The sequence below is a fragment of the Genypterus blacodes genome, unplaced genomic scaffold (assembly GCF_046128005.1).
Source record: "Genypterus blacodes isolate CSIRO-AG114 ecotype Tasmania unplaced genomic scaffold, CSIRO-AGI_Gbla_v1 ptg000143l_1, whole genome shotgun sequence".
Lineage (NCBI taxonomy): Eukaryota > Metazoa > Chordata > Actinopteri > Ophidiiformes > Ophidiidae > Genypterus > Genypterus blacodes.
Genome location: NW_027466945.1, coordinates 1505001 through 1525655, shown reverse-complemented (window position 1 = coordinate 1525655; position 20655 = coordinate 1505001). Strand labels below are relative to the sequence as shown.

General features: G+C 46.2%; 2 protein-coding genes across 2 annotated transcripts in view; one reads left to right on the top strand and one right to left on the bottom strand.

Moving 5' to 3' along the window:
* The first annotated feature begins 1665 nt into the window (after nt 1-1665).
* Nucleotides 1666-12570, top strand: coq8aa (coenzyme Q8A, genome duplicate a). Its single transcript, XM_076165262.1, has 16 exons — nt 1666-2015; nt 4980-5079; nt 5170-5252; nt 5374-5802; nt 5881-5947; nt 7695-7769; nt 8377-8505; nt 9662-9747; nt 9869-10009; nt 10186-10267; nt 10381-10474; nt 10595-10736; nt 11084-11191; nt 11286-11351; nt 11423-11509; nt 11594-12570. Exons 2-16 carry the CDS (start codon nt 4986-4988, stop codon nt 11888-11890), a joined length of 1980 nt encoding a protein of 659 aa, XP_076021377.1. The 5' UTR covers nt 1666-2015; nt 4980-4985; the 3' UTR covers nt 11891-12570.
* Nucleotides 12571-16143: 3573 nt separating this feature from the next.
* The window catches only part of stum (stum, mechanosensory transduction mediator homolog), a 10746-nt gene continuing 6234 nt past the window's right edge, over nt 16144-20655 (bottom strand). Inside the window, exons 2-3 of the mRNA XM_076165273.1 lie at nt 19788-19970; nt 16144-17074 (exon numbers count right to left, since the gene is read on the bottom strand). Coding sequence (XP_076021388.1) covers nt 17040-17074; nt 19788-19970 — 218 coding nt within the window. The 3' untranslated portion in view covers nt 16144-17039. The remainder of the gene's footprint in view (nt 17075-19787; nt 19971-20655) is intronic.

Below are 20655 nucleotides of genomic sequence, written 5' to 3'. Positions count from 1 at the left end.
GCATTCCGGGAAAACACGTGGTTTGTGGCGTGAATAGGATCTGAAAAGACGACGTTTCTTACTGAGTGCCCACCATGACCCCGTGCTGCTGCTGCTGCTGCTGCTGCTCGTTCACCACACTAATTGCAGCGTTTGCACGGGGGTCATTTGCCATTCAAATCACACCTGAGCACAACAGCAGCGTCCGGAGCTGCTGGGGAACAAGTTGAGGGCTGTGATTGGGTCTTTGTAAACAAGTTAGAGAAGTAACAGGCTTAAATGCTTCTAGGTTCTTTCATTACTCGTCACATCCCTCCCATGAGAGCTCTTTGTTGACAAGATCATCCAAGGGGCTTTCAGCTGTTTGGATCAGATGAGGAATTTACTTTTATCAGGTTTATTTCTCTTTGATTTGTCCTGTTCATGCAAAATTGGTTTCAAGCTTTAGGCCTTTAATTAGCCTCTGAGTCCCAGTTGAACACAAACTGTTTCCATGTGGGATAACACTGGAGTTGTCAGCCTGGCTAAAAGGCTCACAGCTGTTTCTCTACAGGACAACACGCTTCAGTGGGCTGTGTGGGTGTGTGGCGCCCCCTGCTGTCAATACATCGACACAACCGAGACAAATGACAAGTCGAGTCAAGTCAGCTTGAGGTTATAGTTGTATGTTTGTTTGATAGAAGTATATCTCCGTCTCCTTAGATGATGACTGACTGAACAGGTAAATTATTAATTGAAGCTGTTATTGTTCTTTTCACTTCTACTCTTCTATTCATTATCCAGGTAAGTACCAATGTAATATTTATGACGTTTTTTTAAACTTCAACTCACAGTGTTGTCTTTAATTCTCAGGGGCAAATTAATTAACAGCCAAACTCTCAAAGAGCCAGATGATCTGTTGTCGCTGTCCAGATGTCAAAGGGCACAAGAACAAAGATAAATCACATGTATTTTATTTTCTATTATGGATCCTTTTATTCAATGTTATTGAAAATGCACAAATCTTTTTAAGAGTTAACTTCAATATTTAAACTATACATTTAATGATATTTGTGTAAATCAATAGTTAAAAGGCGTTTCTCGTTTATCAACAGGAGGGGGCAGCAGATGCTCATTTTACCAGTCAAACTGAGGTAAAGACATTACTTTAATATGTCATACCTGTTCTGTGTGGTTGTTTTGAACGTCTCCATTATTAATGCAGCTTCTTGGTTGCGTAACTCTGTGATTAAAGTCATAAATCGTTTGATGGGTAACTAAAGTGACGTTTGGAATTTGAGCTGTTTGATGAGCCAATCAGAAGCCGCGTTCAGCCTCACCTCGCGTCAACACAGGAAACGGACCAATCAGAGGAGGTGCCTGGGAGGTGGTGGGCGGGGCTCACAGGGCAGAGCCCCGAGTCAAAACACATTCCGGACACGCTGAGATCAGACTATAAAGAAATGTGTATATATCCTAGAATGTGAAATTATAGGACCAATAAAGCATACACAGGGTAGATGACGAAGCTCGTTGTAAAATAAAGTAAATAAAAACGATTAAAAACCCCCAAACTAATTTAAACACAGCATAGACGGCACATATTGGTAATATTTGGTAAACTGTCTCCTTACAGACGAGAGGAAGCCTCAGATTTTCACGTGACCCTGTGGGTCATAACAGCGGTCGGCTGAGGGCGGGTGGCGTTCAGGGGCGTGTGGCGTTCACTGGCGGGTTGCGTTCAGGGGGCGTGTTGCGTTCACGCCGCACTCTGTCCGCTGCGTGGAGTTGGTAAATAAGGTTTGACCTCGTGGTGGAGACAAACTGGATTATAAAGGCTGTCAGACAACAGCAGCGAACCCAACGCGCTGCACCTGCGGCGGCGAGAGACGGCAGCTGAACGCAAACAAGCGGCCGATACAATTGAACAGACTATATAATAATAGAGTTTAACAAAGAGTAACAGTGTGTTTATCCGACTTTAATCCTTGTTTGACCTCTTTTCTTCTCGTCGTGGCGGAGCTGAAACAAGCAGCAACTCTGCACCGCGTCTGCTGGTGAGTGTTTGATATGCAACCATAGATTCTAACTCAGCAGCTAATAATCAATGCAGGGATAATCGACACAAATCTGCGTGTTTAATGTAGCTGGACTGAGCTCAGCTGAGTCTGAGTGAATCCTGTGCAGCGTGCTGACGGCGCTCTCCACTCATTATGGCTGCTGCTCCTGCTGCGTGGCGTTCATGGTCAAATTAACTGTAGACAGTTGATATTACAGCATCCACAGCTTTCTAACACACGAACGACTAGTTAACGTGTTAATCCACTCATCTCCCGCTGAGTTAGCGCTGAGTTAGTGCTCAGTTAGTGAGTGTTTGGTCTCGGGTCTCGTGGCTTCACGCCCACTTCTGCAAACTTCGAGATGAAAGTTTGTACCGGAGTTTAAACGGGCCAAACTACGACATAAATAACTTCACATTTTGTTTTGCGTCGTTCCAAATTAATGCTAAAGCTAACTCGCAGCGGCTACGTGCGCTTAAATGAGTTATTAGCCACATAGCCTCTAGCGTCCTTAATCAAACATGCCTTTATTTCACATTTTAATTAACTTTAAACCTTATCTAAGTTTCAGTGGTCAATAAAACAATTCCGTCCCTTTAAAGCCCATGTTGTCGTACACGTGACTTTGTCCAAGAGGCCATTTTACATGTTGATCATTAATTTGGATTAGATGTGTGTGTTTGTTTAATAGAATGTGTGGTATAAACAAACTCCCCTTAAACACAGGAAATGAGGTTTGATTCATCCACATTTCCTTCTTAATGCTGGTGAGAGTTGCAGCTGTGGTTCAACTCTGCTCAGCAACACATAGGACACACACACACACACACACACACACACACACACACACACACACACACACACACACACACACACATTCAGGACACACACAAATACAGACATCCACATCATGGCCTACTTTTGGATCAAGATTAGCAGTCAAGGGCAGTGTCAGTCTGTCATTGAGGCACACACACACACACTTTAATCACAGCAGTGAAAATAGACGGTTATTTTCTCTGGGTGTGTTTGTGTTCAGACAAAAGCTCAGTCGCTGCTCATCGTGACCTTTCACTCACTGGGCACTGGCTGTGCACTTTCTGTACAGATCAGTATTATTATTATTTGTACATATTCACATATCTAAGTAAGTATATATGTACAGTTTATATATATCTATAAAGAATAGAGGAATCTGCCTTCACGTAGACTCGCCCTCATGAAAGTGGGAAGTTACACAACACAACGAACACCAACCCCTTTCTGCGTGTTTTTAGGGTTTTATTTTGTTCATTCAGTGTTTGTTCAGATTACAAACCATGAGTCACCAGACAAAACAACTTTTGAATCGCCATGTTGAGAAAAAAATCGATCCCTAAAACGTTTAGATGCAGACTTTACTGACTTCACTGAACTAAAAGAGATGTCCAAAGTTCATAGACACGACAAAGAAAAGAAAAAAGTTTTTTAAGAATCAGCTGAGTATATTGTAACACTGAATGGCAGCACATAAAGTATATTTATATATAAAGTCCTATCCTATATAGAATCGGCACAAAAATATGCAGTCGCCTCTGGCAGTTACCACTGCTGCTATTGCATCATCTCTACTTCATAAACAAGATTTGATTAAATCCCAATCTAACAGTTGCATGTGAGAAATATCTGAAAACATCATTAAAGTTATTTCTGCTGCTCTGTTCTCTGTCCACTGCTGCTTTTCAGTGTCTGCAAATGCTTTGAAGGCCTGAAGGAGGAAGAATGACCCATTTACTGACTGTGTGTGTGTGTGTGTGTTTCCAGTACGCTCACTGCTTTGGCTCTCCCCACGACGGCATTTTCCACTGGCCGGAATCCCGGCTGAGTTATGTTGCAGCATGCCGTCACACCTACCAAACGCTGATATAGACACGTCGTCTCTGCATCAGAATGGAGGAAGTGGCTCATTTAAGGGGACATTTCACTCAAAACATTTATTTTCCTCTACTTTCTGTCAGAAGTCGGTCATCCTCGCCTGTTGCAACGTGGGAAATCTAGAATAATGAAACCCACCGGATGCAGCAGGATGTTTGTCCTGATGGAGCGTGTTTGTCATGATATTGCGTCACAATTTAGTAAACTCAGCCTGAACTCCACAAGGGACCGTCTGACAATAACACTCACTTTTAAAGAAACCTTTTCTGTTTCCTGGACAAATCCAAGCTAGAGGCCATCCAGCAGAGGCTTGGAGACGGCCAATCAGAGTTGTGCCTCATGCGCATACTGTGGAGGCCCACACACACACACAGAGCTGCTCCCTCTTAGGTCAACAAACGGTCAACAACTCTTTACACTCAGTCACTTACATAGAGCAAATATGAGTCCTTTAGCTCCCAAGTTGGTTGATAAAAGCTAAATTCTCATATCTGTAAATCCAAGTATGATTGTTTCAATCCGTTAGTCCTCCCCGAAGCGAAGAGGGAGGAAGAGAGGTCAGCAGTGACGCCACAGCTTGTGCACACGTGGATACACCACCACTCTCCAGTGCACAGACGCAGACGGGTGACACACACACTCAGACTCCTCCCACTATCCAGGTCACATTTTTCATAGCTATTCCCGGAGCACATACACACACACTGCGCTGATTGCATGCACACCAGGCATTCCCCTTCCCAAGTTTGTGTGTGTGTGTGCGTGTGCAGTGAGAGACCAGGCGTATTTTTAGTTGGAAGTGTTAAAGTCATCTGGAGATTTAGCAGCTGTGTCAGTGTGAATGTTGCTCTTTGGCAAGGCATCAGCAGAAAGTGTGTCAGCAAGTTTTATTTATCCTTTTTCCTTCCTGGCAGGTTTATGATTCAGATTTGTGACCTTTTATTCTCTCTTCTGTCGGCGTGCGTTTGGTCGTGAGGCTCGTTCCTTCATCTGAAAGCTCGTCGGACTGAACTCGTCTCTTTGTGTCTCTTTTGTCTCTGTCTCCAGTCCGTCATGGCGGGGGATATGATGTTGTTGATGCGCGGCCTGGCTAAGTTGAGTCAGGCTGTGGTGGAGACGCAGAGCAGCGTCGTACGCAGTGGCGCAGGTAAGATCAACGCCATCCTCCTCTTCCTTCCTCCAGAGGCACCGTGAGACGTTTGTGATCCAGAGTGTAACGCTGCTGTTCTTATCACAGGGGTTGAAGTGGTGAGCGCCGCTGTGCAGAACGTCCAGTCAGCTGCCGAGCAAGGGATCAACGTCGCCGTCATGAAAATGCAGGTGGGTGACAGTAAAAATCCTGATTATCCAACTATAATCTTAATCTAGAAACATTTGATGATGTTGAAGTTTGGAGTTTCCTGTCACTTCCTGATAATTGAGTGTGTTTGTGTGTTTGCAGGAGCTCTCAGGCCAGCAGCAAACCTCTTCATCCGAGCAGGACTTTGAGAGAGAATTTGCATCTTCGGATTTCCCGGATGCAGGGATGGACTTCCGGGAAGATCCCCTGTGGAGCAGCGAGGAGGGGGCGACCCATCAGGCAGGAGCAGGAGAAAGTCACGCCGGCGGAGCGCGATCCATGTTTAACGGATACAAAGATCCAACCAAGCAGTTCACCGGTCAGACCCGATCCTACCACAGATCCGTCCTGTACAGTCACAGCCTGAGCCGGCACGCGCTGGGACGACTGTACCGCCCCGAGCTCCTGGGTCAGGTCCGGGCCCGCTACCACCAGGACCCCAGCACCGTGGAGGGGCTGACCGCCGAGGACATGGAGAAGGCTCGGCAGCAGAGCAAGAGGGCGGAGCCGCACAAACCGCACAAGCAGATGGTAGGTGCTACACACACGCGCACGCACACAGATGACCTGCCTGCACCTGTCAGTTAACCTTGACTCTGTGTTGTGTAGTTAAGCGAGCGAGCCAGAGAGAGGAAGGTCCCTGTGACGCGCCTCAGCCGACTGGCCAATTTCGGGGGTAAGTCACGTCTCCATTTCTCCGGTCTGACGCTGGCATGATTCACCGGGTCCCTGTGTTACTTTAGTTACTGTAAGGATGAGTCTCTGGCTGTTGCGCCACGTACATTTGGAAACGCTCCGATTGCATCCAGTCATCTTTATTTACCTCCTGTAGAAGAAGCCAACACGCTGCTGCTGCTCATCGTGTTTTCATGGTTCATGTTACAGAATTGGTTTATAGAAGGGTTTTATTGTGAAACAGGAAGGGCTGAGTTTCCCCTGACAGCACTTAGTCACTGGATGTCCTTCTGAAGGTCCACACTGAGAAACAGGATTATTAGGATGTAGATTAGTATTGAAAGAACACAGAAGAAGACGTTAACACTGCTTTCAGACCCTTGAGTTGAAAGCTATCAAGCACTTAGAAGAACTGGGTCAAACGTACGGAGGCCTTATCAGTGTGCGTTTCAATGAAGGAAGGAACACACGTGCTCATACACACAATGTCAGCAGCTTCATTATAGTCTGATGGTTGAGAGAAGAGGTGGAATGAAGTCAGGGAAGTTGGGGGGGGGGGGAGAGAGAGAGAGAGAGAGAGAAGGAGAGAAAATGACTGCCTGTCTAATCTCAGAGCCGTTTGTCGTACTGAAGTGTCAACGCCACTAAATGCAGCACTAACACACCGGCAGCTCAGAGTGGCAGCTGCACAGGTGATCAGGTGCAGCGCGAGGCTTTGAAGTCGGAGTGCAGTGACAGTCGGGACAGTAAGGAGGCACTGGGTTCACGCCCTCACACTCCACAGTGGAGGAGTGTGAGGGCGTGACTGTAGCTGTCATGCATGAGAACGTTGGTACAGAATGTTTCAGCTGTTTCAGACCTGATGGACGGAGAGTAGGAGCAGTTAGAAATGCAACAACACATCAAATCCACATCGTCCCACGTGCAGCAGCGAGGGCGTGGCGTCCCGACGGCGTAGCTGACAGACACGCGTGTGCCTGCTGGGTAAACATTCGCTCCTTCCAAGAGTCGAGCGAGAAGCGCTGACCGCTGGCTGGCGCGTCGCTCGATATCTCACGTCCCACCTGTTCTCACCTCTCGTGCCTGTTTGGAAGTGTTGACACGCTTCGCCAGAGCGGCGTAGGAAACGCTCTGTCAGCATGACACACACAAACACACCGTCCTGTTCTGTCCGATGTTGTCTCTCTGGGTTGGACTGAGTAAGTTATTATGTAATGCTGAGTTGCTTAAGGTGGAGAGGCTGTGAGGGGGAAACTGACCAACAGAACAAAACCTCAGACTTCCTCATTCTCACTCTGCACCGCCTTCATGTTTCTGTATCAGACTGAGCCTGACTGAGCCCCGAGGCATTCATCTACTGAACAGGGAATATTTCATCCATTTTGTTTTTGTGATATTGTGCAATATGTGGCTGGGGTCTTGGTGCAAGTGTGTGTGATTTCTTACATCAGCGCTCAATCGGTGAGTGGCGGCTCTTATTAAGTCGATGTTAGTGGACACATGGGTGACCAGACCTGTCTGTGTCTCACCTTGGAACCTTCTAAAGCTGGACTCAGTCCTGAAGCTTTGAAGCAGAGCCAAACCTGAAACCAAAGAGAGACGTTTGACCTTTGACCCGACATCTGTTAGTGTTTTCAATCTGAACCGAACTGTGACCCAGCAAAGTTGTGTTGATCGTATGTTCAGAACGCACAGTTGGTTGATGGTGTTGTAATAATGTAATGTGTGTGTGTGTGTGTGTGTGTCAGGTCTGGCTTTAGGATTGGGTATTGGAGCTCTGGCAGAAGTCGCCAAGAAGACCATCAGACACAATGAGTTTGGAGGTAAGACACACACTTTTTTGATCACACACTCTTACACACACACACACAGACAGACACACACAGACACAGACACACACACAGACACAGAGATTCCATGAGAGCGTCTTGTTGCTGCCTGGACGTATTTGCTGTACAAACATCGGCGCTCCCCTCTGAGTTCCCTGCGTGTAGGTGCATGTAGGCTGATGCATGATGGGAGGACAGTGCGGGTGTTATTGTTCCTCACTAACAGGGCAGCACACACAAACACACTCCTGCTCCTGTTCCTCCTCCGCCGGCTGGGTGAGGCCGCTAATCCAGACACGGAGTTAACACGTAAATCTGTGCTGTCGGTGTTAAACTGTGCTTGTGTGTTAATCCCATCACAGGAATGCTTCACCTGTACGTGTGTGTGTGTGTGTGTCTGTCTGTCTGTGTATAGTAAATCTCCTAAAGACCTTTCGACACATATCCAGTACACACACCTGCACACACCTACGCACACACCAAACAGACTTTACATGCATTTAAATGTATAATAAGATAATAAGACACAAGTTCAAACTTTGACCCAGAGTGTTTACCATTAATGACGCAAGTGTGTGTGTGTTTGTTTCGACCCAACCAGGTGAGAGTAAGAAAGCCGTCCTGGATTCCAGCCCCTTCCTGTCCGAGGCAAACGCCGAACGCATCGTCCGAACGCTGTGCAAAGTACGAGGGGCCGCGCTCAAGCTGGGACAGATGCTCAGTATCCAAGGTAACGGAGGGGACAGGGGCGTGGCTCTTTGCGTACGTGAAGGCCGGAGCTCAAAGCTGCAGTAAACACACGTGTACAGTCGGATCGGGTGACGGCAGTAAACACAGGAGTTGTGTTTACCAGCGTCAGCCCAGCATTGGCGGGTCACCTTCGTCCTTTTTGCTCTTGACGAAGTGTGTTTGTTTGTGTGTGAGGAAGAATAGCACTCTTACACTCTGACCTTTTCGGTTTAAGTATCAACTTGTCAACAGCTCAGAGGTCGTTACTGTGTCGTTGCTGCAAATACACACACTCACTCACTCACTCACTCACTCACTCACTCACTCACTCACTCACTCACACACACACACACTCTGTAACATAATGATCAACCTTTTCAGCTCTAACCTAACTTGTCTCCCTGCTGACCTTTACCTCACATCGCAGTAACTCAATCCCTGTTTGCCTTCTAAATTGTTAGGATGCGTGCTGCCATTGTGCCCTTGAGCTGAACACCGAAATAGCGAGGACGACGACTATTATTATGCCGGTTCTTATTGTTGGTATGCATCTCGCCCGGTTGCCGTGTTATGTAACGGCTTTGTTGCCAGAGAAACGGGGGCTGCTGTTGTGAGTCGGGATTGATTCCAGAACAGATAGATTTACTCTGCAGGTACTCTGGATTCGTACCGACACATATTTACCAGAGTGTTTACGACTCGCCTGTAATATTAGAGGGTTACATTTTGTCCTCTGGCCAAATAAAGGTGTGTGTGTGTGTGTGTGTGTGTGTGTGTGTGTGTGTGTGTGTGTGTGTGTGTGTGTGTGTGTGTGTGTGTGTGTGTGTGTGTGTGTGTGTGTGTGTGTGTGTGTGTGTGTGTGTGTGTGTGTGTGTGTGTGTGTGTGTGTGTGTGTGTGTGTGTGTGTGTGTGTGTGTGTGTGTGTGTGTGTGTGTGTGTGTGTGTGTGTGTGTGTGTGTGTGTGTGTGTGTGTGTGTGTGTGTGTGTGTGTGTGTCTCAGTGTGCATCATCACTGTAGTGCTGTGATCTCTGAGGGGGTTAAGTTACTTTGACAGAAACTTACGAGCATTTATTTCTCTAACTTTTGTTAGAGAAATAAATGATGCAGGTTTAGCAAATATAAGACCAGTAGTGAGTAAAGTGTGTTTGTGTTTCAGATGACGCCTTCATTAACCCTCAACTGGCCAAAATCTTTGAGCGTGTGAGACAGAGCGCCGACTTCATGCCCATCAAGCAGATGACGGTCAGAGTGATACCTCCTCTCTCCTATGTCCTCTCTCCTATATCCTCTCTCTTCTTCTGTCTCTGGTTGACAGTTGGTGGTGGTGTTTTAGTAATGTGTGTGTTTGTGTTTCCAACCGCAGAAAGCCCTGAACAGTGATCTGGGTCCTAACTGGAGGGACAAGCTGGAGTCGTTTGAGGATCGTCCGTTTGCAGCCGCCTCCATTGGTCAGGTCCACCTGGCCAGGATGAAGGACGGCAGAGAGGTGGCCATGAAGATACAGGTGTGTGTGTGTGTGTGTGTGTGACATTCACATGTTTTGAGTGTAAAGACTGGAGACTGAATCAGAGTTCTTTAGTGCGGTGACCTACTTGGAGTTCAAACACGTTTATTTTCTACATACACAAAAGGTACAGATGGTGAAGATGATTTCTGGTGTGTGTGTGTCTGTGTCCTCAGTACCCGGGCGTGGCTCAGAGTATAAACAGTGACGTTAACAACCTGATGGCCGTCCTGAAGATGAGCAACGCCTTGCCTGAAGGTACACACACACACTTGCCTCATTCGTCCTTCCTTCCTTCTCCAAACGCTCTGAGGCCCTCTGAGGTCACTGACTCTGGGTGTGTGTATCTGTGGGTGTGTGTTGCTCTGTAGGTTTGTTTCCAGAGCATCTGATAGACGTCATGAGGAAAGAACTGGCTCTGGAGTGTGACTACATCAGAGAAGCGAAGTGTGCCAGGAAGTTCAGGTCAGTGTTGTGTATCTGTGTGTGTGTGTGTGTGTGTGTGTGTGTGTGTGTGTGTGTGTGTGAGTTACTGCAGACAGAGAACCTAATTCTTCCACATATCTGTGTGTGTGTGTGATGCAGGGAGCTGTTGAAGGACCACCCTTTCTTCTACGTGCCGGAGGTGATAGACGAGCTGAGCAGCAACCACGTTCTCACCACCGAGCTCGTCTCCGGCTTCCCCCTGGACAAGACGGAGGATCTCTCCCAGGAGCTGAAGAACGAGGTGCGACCGGGAGTTTGGGTCGTCTGCTTCCTTTGGGAGGGAGACATGAGAGGGCGGGCGGGTGTCAGGGTGATTGATAAGTTCTGAGCCTTAGTAGTTGCTGTGTCTTGCCAGCTGAAGCCTTTTTTCCCATGGGTGGGAAGAAGTGAAAGTCCCCTGGTGGCAGGATGGGGAAGAGCACCTCCCTCTCCCCTTTCTCGTTTTCTTTTTTCTCTCTCCTCTCTCTCTCTCTCTCTCCTCTCTTTGCCTTAGTGGTCAGTCCAGGTTAAATATGGAAACATGTGAAACGTGTAATTACATCTTTACATTTAGAACCATAACAGAATCTGTGTGTGTGTGTGTCTCAGATCTGTCACAACATCCTTTCCCTGTGCGTCAGAGAGCTGTTTGAGTTCAGATTCATGCAGACCGACCCAAACTGGTCCAACTTCTTCTACGATCCACAAACGCACAAGGTGAGTGTGTGTGTGTAGTACTACTATGCAACAAATGGCTATGAGGAGAAGAAGAGTTACGTTGCTAATGGATCATTGGTTTGGATGTCTGTAGGTGGCGCTGTTGGACTTTGGAGCCACCAGAGGATTTGATCTGGACTTCACTGACCTGTACATCGAGGTGAGACCTGTCGACTGATTAATTTGTACATTCCTGAATCCGCTTTAGTAACGAGCCGCTTGTGCTTGCAGCTCATCCTGTCGGCCTCAGAGGGCGACAGAGAGGGAGTCCTGAAGCAATCCATCCAGATGAAGTTCCTCACCGGGTACGAGTCCAAGGTGAGTGTGTGTAAATATTACGACACAGTTTTGGTTGTTGGTGGTTGCCATAGTGACCGGCGTGTTCCTTCCTTCCTTCCTCAGGCGATGATAAACGCTCACGTCAATGCGGTCATGATCCTCGGCGAGGCCTTTGCCTCCAAGGAGCCCTTCAACTTCGGCTGCCAGTCGACCACGGAGAGGATCCACAACCTCATCCCGGTGATGCTCAAGCACCGGCTCACCCCGCCGCCCGAGGAGACGTACTCGCTGCACCGCAAGATGGGCGGCTCCTTCCTCATCTGCTCACGGCTCAACGCCCAGCTCCAGTGCAAGGAGATGTTCCAGGAGGCGTATCGGAAGTACTGGGAGGGTCGCACGCGGCCCGCTCCGAAAGCCTGAGCACCGCCCCGGGCGCCGGTTTGACACGATGGACAGGACCACCAGGGGGGGACGATGGTGAAGCTGCCGACGAGCGACGCTGCCGGTTGTCATCATTTTTAAACTTCTCGCCATGATGAGGTGATGATGGCGCTCAAACATGTTTAGTTTGAGAGAAGAAGCAGCTTCCTGGCCAAACCTGAAACTGCAGGCCCTGAGAGGACAGAACAGGAAGAAGAAGATGAGGAGGAAGAGTGCAGCATGTCGTAGTTCTGTCGTAAGATGTTGAGACTTTTTTTTATCTCTTAGGTCAACACCGTGTTTCTTCCTCTACTGTTTTTTATTGCAGTTTTGTATTTGTAGTCACAGCAGCCGTCCGACACAAACAGGTGCTGATGTGAGTCAGACGTAATCGTGGATTTTTAAAGTAAAGCAAGTAAACAAAGAAGTAAAAACAACTGAACCTGATGAGTGACGAGGAAACTTTTCACAAGGATCCTTTTTTTCCTCTGCTTTTGCCGCGTTTCTATTCTATGTTTGATTTTAAGGAAACTGTATTTTTGACGAGGACGAGTTTGTAGAGGAACCTGATGAACTGAAGCTTCAAACCGCCTTTGATATGATATTAAATGCTGTTTATAGCTTTTAGGGAGAGTTTTTTTGTTTTCTTCAGTGATAAAGTAATAAAGCATTGATGGTGAGTGTTTGTGTCCGGCATCAATATGTTTCATAAAACTCAGGGGGGCCATGAACATCTCATTTACCTTGTAGGCTTCCTAAATGTTTGGTTTGGAGGAATCAAACTGATTCTGTCGGATGGGTCAACATTGCAAAGTCTCAGGTGTTTGGGAAAGAGACTGGAACGACTTTAATGATGGAACCAAAGTGATTCATGTCATTCATATATATAACTTATAGTGTAAATCGTGTGTGGCTCTGTTCAGGGAAAGAGGAGGGAAGCAGATATTCATCCTTATTTAGAAACACTTTGACCAGGGAGGAACTGGCAGAGAGCCTGGGGAACACACACGCACACACACAGCCACAACTATTCACGAAATACACACTCCTGCACTTAACCGTGAGCAGTCAAGCAAGAGGTGTGAGATGAGTTGAACTGGGATTGCTGGAAAAAGTGTGTGTACAGGAGTGTGTGGGCTCTATGTGGAGACTTGCACAGTCCCTACTGGAAGAAGTGTGTGTACATCAGTGTGTGTGTACAGAAGTGTGTGCTCTACGTGTAGACCTGCACACAGTCCCTAGTGGAAGAAGTGTGTGTACAGGAGTGTGTGCTGTACGTGGAGATCGCCACACACTCATGCATACACTTCCTCCAGTAATGTGGATTGTAATAGATGCCAGCGACCAGCAGGTGGCGCTGTTGCATTTCCACTCAGCTCCTCGACGTCAGAGGCTGAATTCACTTTGTGGGTTGATTTGATGTTGGTGATGTTTTTTTTCCTGATTCACAGGTTTGATTTTGTTCTTTTTTATTTTATTTTCCCTGATTCTGTGATCTCAATTTTTTTCTTGTTTTCAAATTATTTTCTATATCAATAAAAAAAAATCACCTTATCCAAGTTTGTTATGAAACTCGCTGCACTATTTGAGTATGATGACACAGACACACAACAACAATCAATAAGTGAACAAACCCCTGCATGTGTGTGAGATCTGATCCATGTCATGTGTGACAGATTTAGAATAGTTTAAATACTTTTTACATCTTTCCCAGAGAAAAAGGTCTCGCTGCCACAAATATGTGTCCAAACCCTGCTGCCCGCATATTTGAACCTGATGACCTTTGGGTTTCAATGTTTAGATTCCTCTCTGTGCATTGTGATTGGATGGCTGCTGGTTTCAGTTTGGGTCCCTGCGTGCTGGACGGGTCGACAAACCTGACTAGCTTCTGCGATAAATCAGGTCGGGCGATGTAAACAGACGAGAGCTGAGATGGAAACAACTGAGCCACAGTCATGTTTATACAACTCAGGGAGAGAGAGAGAGGGAGAGAGAGAGAGAGAGAGATGTCTGTTGAAATGGAGCGAGCAGTGAGAGATCCTTATATGGAGAGAGGGACACAGTCTCCTTTCGCCCCTTGAAGGCTAAACTCTTCCATAACTTCAGCCGAGGTCCTTACGTCACCACTGTACAGACGGCTAATGAGACTATTTTAACGTTGCCATGGAAACAGATTTTGGTCCGTTTTTATGTGGCGTCCTTGAGAAATCGACTTCTGAACCAGAAACAGAGTGGATGGCACCGAGTAGGGACAGAAGGTCACCGTTCCAGTTTCATGTGTCAGACTGTCGCCGATAGCAACTGTTTTGTTGCTGTTCAAGGATTTCAAGCAAACCTATGAGTTTAGTTTGAGTTGTCAGTTATAATAAGTGTGTATCTTTATTCTGTGGACTGTTTTGGGCTAAATGAAGTAAAATGAAGGAGTAGTGGAGATGTGATCTGACCTCTACATTGTGTTGGAGGTAATTAGACTTGAGCCTGATCATTAAGGGGGGGAAATGTTGGATTGATTGATTTAGCTTTGTTAATTAGAGTCTAACTGATTGATGGAATAACAGCTGATGACCTCATCATGTTGGATAAAGTTTGATGGATGATGTTAAATGACAGATCGTCTCCTGGTGTTTGTGGCTGCCTGGAACCAGAGGTGGAGCAGGCGTGACCTTTGCCCTCTGCCACAGCAGCGTCACAGAGTCTGTGAGTGAAACTACAAATGAATAATGCAGCTCAATACTTCTGATTACACACACTAATCCAGCATGAAGCAGACGTGCTGCTCAGTAACTACAAACCAAAAACATTTTTAATTACAAGATTATTCATCCACAACACTTCAAATGTCTTAAAGTCACAGAGTTAAGCTCCAAGTTTGGAAGTTAATCATTCATCTGTGTGTGAGTTTGAACAAATCAGGTGGCCATCATCATCATCATCATCATCATCATCATCATCATCATCTGTCCCACTCACACACGCAACAGACATGAAACACTGTAACATTCTCCACACACACACACACACACACACACACACACACACACACACACACACACACACTGAAAACAAAACAAGTGGCATTCTCATCCAAAGGCGTCTGGCAGCAGTAAACCAGAGGGGCGCTGATCACAGCCCACACACCTCCACCAGCCCTCCATGCTCCACTTCTCTGGGCTCATTTTGTTCTCTGATTCTGAGTCGTCTTAACTGTAAACACTGAGAACGTGACGAGACTCCACACGGAAAGAGTCCAGGCCCGGGAAGGGATTTGAACCAAGGACTTTCCTGGCTCTAAACAGCTCTAAGCACTTAAATAGTTTAATCTGTTATGGAAAACAGCAGTCTTTTGGGGGTTAAATATGTCAGATTGTCATATTGTGATTGGTTCATTACTTCTGACAGATCTTGCAGTAACAAAGAGGTTAAAGATGAACACATGGATCCATATGAGGAATTCTTTATAAATCATTTTTATGTCCAATTTCCTCCCGTTGTCACACACACGACATAAAGAGACTAAATAAATCCTTTATTTATGTCTCGGCTCGATAACTGAGCTGAGAGTCATCACAGTGAAGTGAATTTACTGCGCTTGATCCTTTCTTTTACAGCTAAATCCGGTTTCTTTACTGCTTTCATTTCAGGCTCTTTCACTTATGAGGCCTTCAGGTACAATTGTAGAAAAATAAGCCGAATGTGACTCCAAGGAAATCCAAGGCCGTCATATAACTTAGAAGATATAAATATCTCTTAAACACCAATTTACACGTTTCAGAGGTATGAATATATATTATATAATACGTGTGTGTGTGTGTGCATGCGTGTGTGTGTCATTTACACAGATAACACCCATCATGCCAGTGTTCAGTTGTGTTTGATTTGAACCTATGATGATTATTATTGAACCTGTCAGTGAGTCAAATCACAGCTGTTATGAATTACAGCAATATTAAATGAAACCAGTAAATAATTCATGCCATGACTGTTTAACCCTTTCATTATCATCTCATCATTATATTTTGTAGTGCAGGTTTAGGGAGGTAGACATTTAGACGTTCCATTTATCTAAAATTTTGTTTAAATCAAGCTTTTCCTCCAGTGCTGAGCCACTTTTTGTTGCCACAGCGACACGGAGCCCCTCCCCCTCAATACTGACCTCCATGCTGTTCTTTGTTGTACAGAAATACACATAAATGTTTCAGGTTTCGTTTGTTCTACAAGAACAAGAATAGAAACACAGCAGTTTTCTTTCAGGTTTATTCAACATTTAACAGTGCGAAAGCCATTTCCATCTCATCCCAAAAGGTTCAAAGTCACTTTCACGTCACAATCGCTAAACTTGTGTTGCATCTAAAAGTTTACCACTGTTAAATCCGTCTGCTTAGCCGTTGTTTGCAGTTCTACAAAGCACTTCCTGTCTGTTGTGTGGATTGAAAGCTGCAGTGTGTCGTGGTGTCGTCTTGATCCCTCGCGGTGTCGTGGACCTCAAAGGGTTAAACGCCGCTTTGGCACTAGGTAAAAGCTGACACATGTACAATAAAATATACAACCGATCCTCAGAGCAGTGACGACAGATTCAACTGGAATGAGACTGAAGCAGCGTGAGGGTGAAACATACGGGACTGAAACATATGACGCCATAGAAGCTAAACCGCCTTCAGTCACATGGCAACAACCCAACACGCCTCTTATTTAAAACTCTCCAATCTAAATCGAGTGTTATTTTACTACATCATAGGTAAGAAATGTGTATTTTTACAGATACAGCAAATATAAATATCAAAATACACCATTTAAAAAGCACGATGATAATCACTTGACAGAATAATCAGACGTCGTTCTTCTTTGTGAACTTATGATCGTACAGTTTTAGTCTCTTCTTCCTGTCCTGTTCCTTTAACCTCACACGTAGATGTAACCGGGCGGCGACCAATCAGCAGCAGGCAATGAAAGATGACTTGAAGCCAATTGGTTGATGAGTAAAAGGGGCGTGTCTCCGCTCAGTGTGACCTTTCTTTCTTTCTTTCTTTCTTCCTGGTGGTTACAGACGGACGAGCTACAGGTCGTCACAGAGGTCACAGGCTTTTCGTGGTGGTGATGGGGGAGGGGTCAAAGAGGTCAAACTGTCCACGTGATCCGTCAGCCAATCAGCTCAGACGTCCTGAGGAACACCTTGGTCTTTAGAGCCTGCAGAGGGGGAAGATGAGATGTTTGTCTTCCTGCAGAAACTCATAATTAAATGATAAACACGAAATCAAAAGTGTAGCAGACACACACAGACACACACACACACACACACACACATATATACACGCTCTTGGCTTTCTGTGTTCTGCTGAGGATCAACAAGCGTATTTAGTGGGCAGTAAATTGTAAAGAGCTCTCCATGAACATTGAGGTCACGTCCTCGTGCGTTTCCAAAAAGGTGCCTCTCAGGCTTGATGAAAACAGATGTTGACCCAATACAAATGGCAGAGAAGTGTTTCTAAAGAGCCAACAAAGCTGGAGAATGTCCTTCACCATTTTAAAACATTCCTCAGTTGATATGACAACACAGAAATGATCAAAGAACGACTGTGGGCCCAAACGTTTTCATTCAATCTGACACTTCTCACAGCAATCTCTATAATTGGCACTGTGATGAAAGATCTGCAAAAAAAAAGATGTAGGAACATAGGAGCATCACACATAATGAACACCAAGTAGACACACACACACACACACACACACACACACAGTAGATACAAGAGGAACAGAGAGACATTGACATTTCTTCTCTTGTTTGGGTCTGAGCCACAGTCACACGGTGGGAGTTTGGTTCTGAAGTTGGCTGTATTTGTTTACAAGAGCTGTAAATCTGTCTGAGTGATGGAGGGCCGTCGCTGTGGAGACGACCAGCCAACGTCTCTGCCAGTCTGTCGGAGCCAAAAGCTTTCAAACTGGTCAGTAAGGCCCAATATTAACTGAAGCGCTCTGACTTGTGACCTAGTTTGGATGTTATATTTTCCCTTGTAGGGGTCCCGACCTTGTGGCTGCTGGGCTCTATGTTCAGGAAAATTGGAAAAACCCCCGACTGGAATCGAGGGGGAATCTATGGTGAAGCGAGCTGAACGTAAACACTTACCATCAGAAACTTGGGTTGATCAAGAGAGGGAGTGAGAGGGAGCGCGAGAGAGAGAGAAAGAGAGAGAGAGAGAGAGAGAGAGAGAGAGGTTAAACATTAATCTGCTTCATCAGGTCATTTTCTCACATGTGAAGTTGACTGTACAGACAAAACGCCATTTTCCAGAAGAAGAAGGAGAAGAAGAAGAAGAGAATCATTCATTAAATAACGCCGGTGGCAAACAGTTTGACCTCAGCTGACCTCACTCTGATTCACAATCGATTGCATGCGCGACACTGTAACACGACCCCGGTGTGTTAGATCGATGTGCACAGACGGAGGAACAGAGCGAGACGGAGAGAGCACGGAAAGAAGGAGAAGGCGAGGCTCAGAGGAAGAGGAGGGGGGGTGGAGGACACAGCAAGATCAAACAGGGGTTGAATTATTCTATATGAAGGTAGAGACGATGAGGGGTGGAAGGTGTGGGAGGAAGAGAGAGAAGACAGGGATCATTAGGGTGGAAGAAAGGGAGGGAGGAGAGAGGAGACAGGAGGGATGTAAATGTATAGGAATGGGAAGAATAAGGCATTGTTCACATATTCCACAGGCTCATTATAGAGAGAGGGATGGAGGGAGGGAGGGGAGGAGGGAGAGAGAGAGGGGGAGGGGTGGAGAGAGAGAGAGAGCTGCTCCACCTTTAAGTTATTGTTTTAATCATATAGGAAATATGTCAGTTTAAAGATCTCCAGTGAGTCCAACCTGAGGCCCACTGACTTGTTATGTTTGTTTACATTGAGCTCGTTGCTGTAGCGCTGTGTGTTCTGCATATTCTCTTCTCTCAGATCATTGCCTGTCTGCCCAGTAGGAGGTGCTGGTGCAGTGATCAGGACTATAGATCATCTTACGACACTTTAATATTCAATAACTAAATACATAAAAACATAAATATGAAACAAGGTTAACAGGAATTTAAAGTGGCAACAGCTTAAACAGACCCAGCAGCCAGAGAAAGAGAGAGAGAGCACACCGGGAGAGGGCACACACACCCCCCCTCCACACACACACACACGTGCAGACACACAATTACTGTACCTCTCACCTCTTTTCGTGTTCATGCATCAGTGCCTGAGGAGACTTTACTTTCTGAGTAGGCGGTCAAACTACTACCAGACTCTCTCTCTCTCCCTCTGTCTGTGTGCCTGTCTCTCTCTCTCTCTCTCCCTCTGTCTGTCTGTCTGTCTGTCTGTCTCGCTCTCTTCAGTCTAACTTTCTTTCTTTCTTTCCTTCTGTTTAACAAACCTCTCTGACCGCCTCCATCTCTCTTTCCCTCCTGCTTATATCACATTACGTCGTTTCTGCGCCGCCTTGGTGCATCCTTGTATCGTATCGATCTCGGCGTCTGAGAGCCTCTGTGCTTGTAAACTTGAGATCAGACGTTTGACTTCAGGGAGACACGACGAGACGGAGACTCTAATCGGTGAAATCTGACTTGTTTGAGAGGTTTTAGCAGACGGACTCATTCATCAGATGCAGCAATGAGCCACGCCCACTCACCTTTTTGCTCTTGTTCAAGAGATTCTACGTGTTGGACCTTTGTGACTCATGATTGTGCTACATTGGTGCTGTTTTCCAAAAAACTAGTGGGCAAAATGCGGCTACAAGTGGTGATTACAGCGCCACCATCAGGTCAACTACTCCCAAAATCTAAGGGGGTCTTCCTTGATTCGGGTCAAACAATGATGTAGGAAGAAGAAGACATTGTGACAGAGAGACAAAGGGAGACGCAGGTCCACTCACTGGCCAGGATGACCATGTCCATGCCCCAGAAGATGCTCATGATCCATCCCACCATGATGACGGCTGTCAGGATCTGGATGAGGGCGGCGGCCACGTTGAGCCAGAACACGCAGCACACGCCTCGCTCAGAGATCAGCTCGCTGCGGGCGCCGCACAGCACGGTGAAGGCAGAGATGAAGGTTCCTGCGAGCGGAGAACAGGTAGAGAGAGGACATCAGTCTACATAGCTGCTGAAGATGCTTGTATTTTACAGAGTGATGAAGATCTCAGAAGGGATTTTGTTACAAGATGTTAAAATAAATTCCCTCCTTCCACTAACATCTCCCCACATTCAGCGTGGACAGAAACACAACAGAGCATGAAGACGTCGTCCCATCTGTTTGTTATTGTTCCGACTGGGTTACAAACTTAAACTAACGGTTTCATCCCCACAATTCAAACCAACACACACACACACACGAACACATGAACCATTACTGGGCTGGAAACACAGTTATCTCCGTTGCCAACAGCGATCTTTGTCTGTCTGCATGAAATCAAATCTTGCTCCCCATCCTGCAATCTGGAGCCCTGGACCTTCCTGAGAACTCGTTTGTTAAAAAGAAATTGTAATATAACTGTGTGCATTTGTGTGTGTGTCCCGGTGCACGCTGATCACATTATTTAATAACGGGATGTTTCCATGACAACATACCCTCAGGAATATGTTTTTTAACTCTCTGTGTCCCAGATTTGTGTTACAGTGACAAAGACACGAGTTAGCTTTGTGCCCGCCGCTATTTGGGTTACAGCGTTTCCGTGGTAATACTGTGTCTCACGCTGGCACTGTTCACTCTGAGCACGTCTCGTTCACGGCCTGTGTTAACGT

Coding starts and splice junctions, on each gene's coding strand:
- coq8aa (XM_076165262.1), top strand. CDS start 4,986: ATGGCGGGGGATATGATGTTGTTGATGCGCGGCCTGGCTAAGTTGAGT. Junction 10,010..10,185: donor AGGTGGCCATGAAGATACAG/GTGTGTGTGTGT, acceptor CTGTGTCCTCAG/TACCCGGGCGTGGCTCAGAG. Junction 10,475..10,594: donor AAGTGTGCCAGGAAGTTCAG/GTCAGTGTTGTG, acceptor TGTGTGATGCAG/GGAGCTGTTGAAGGACCACC.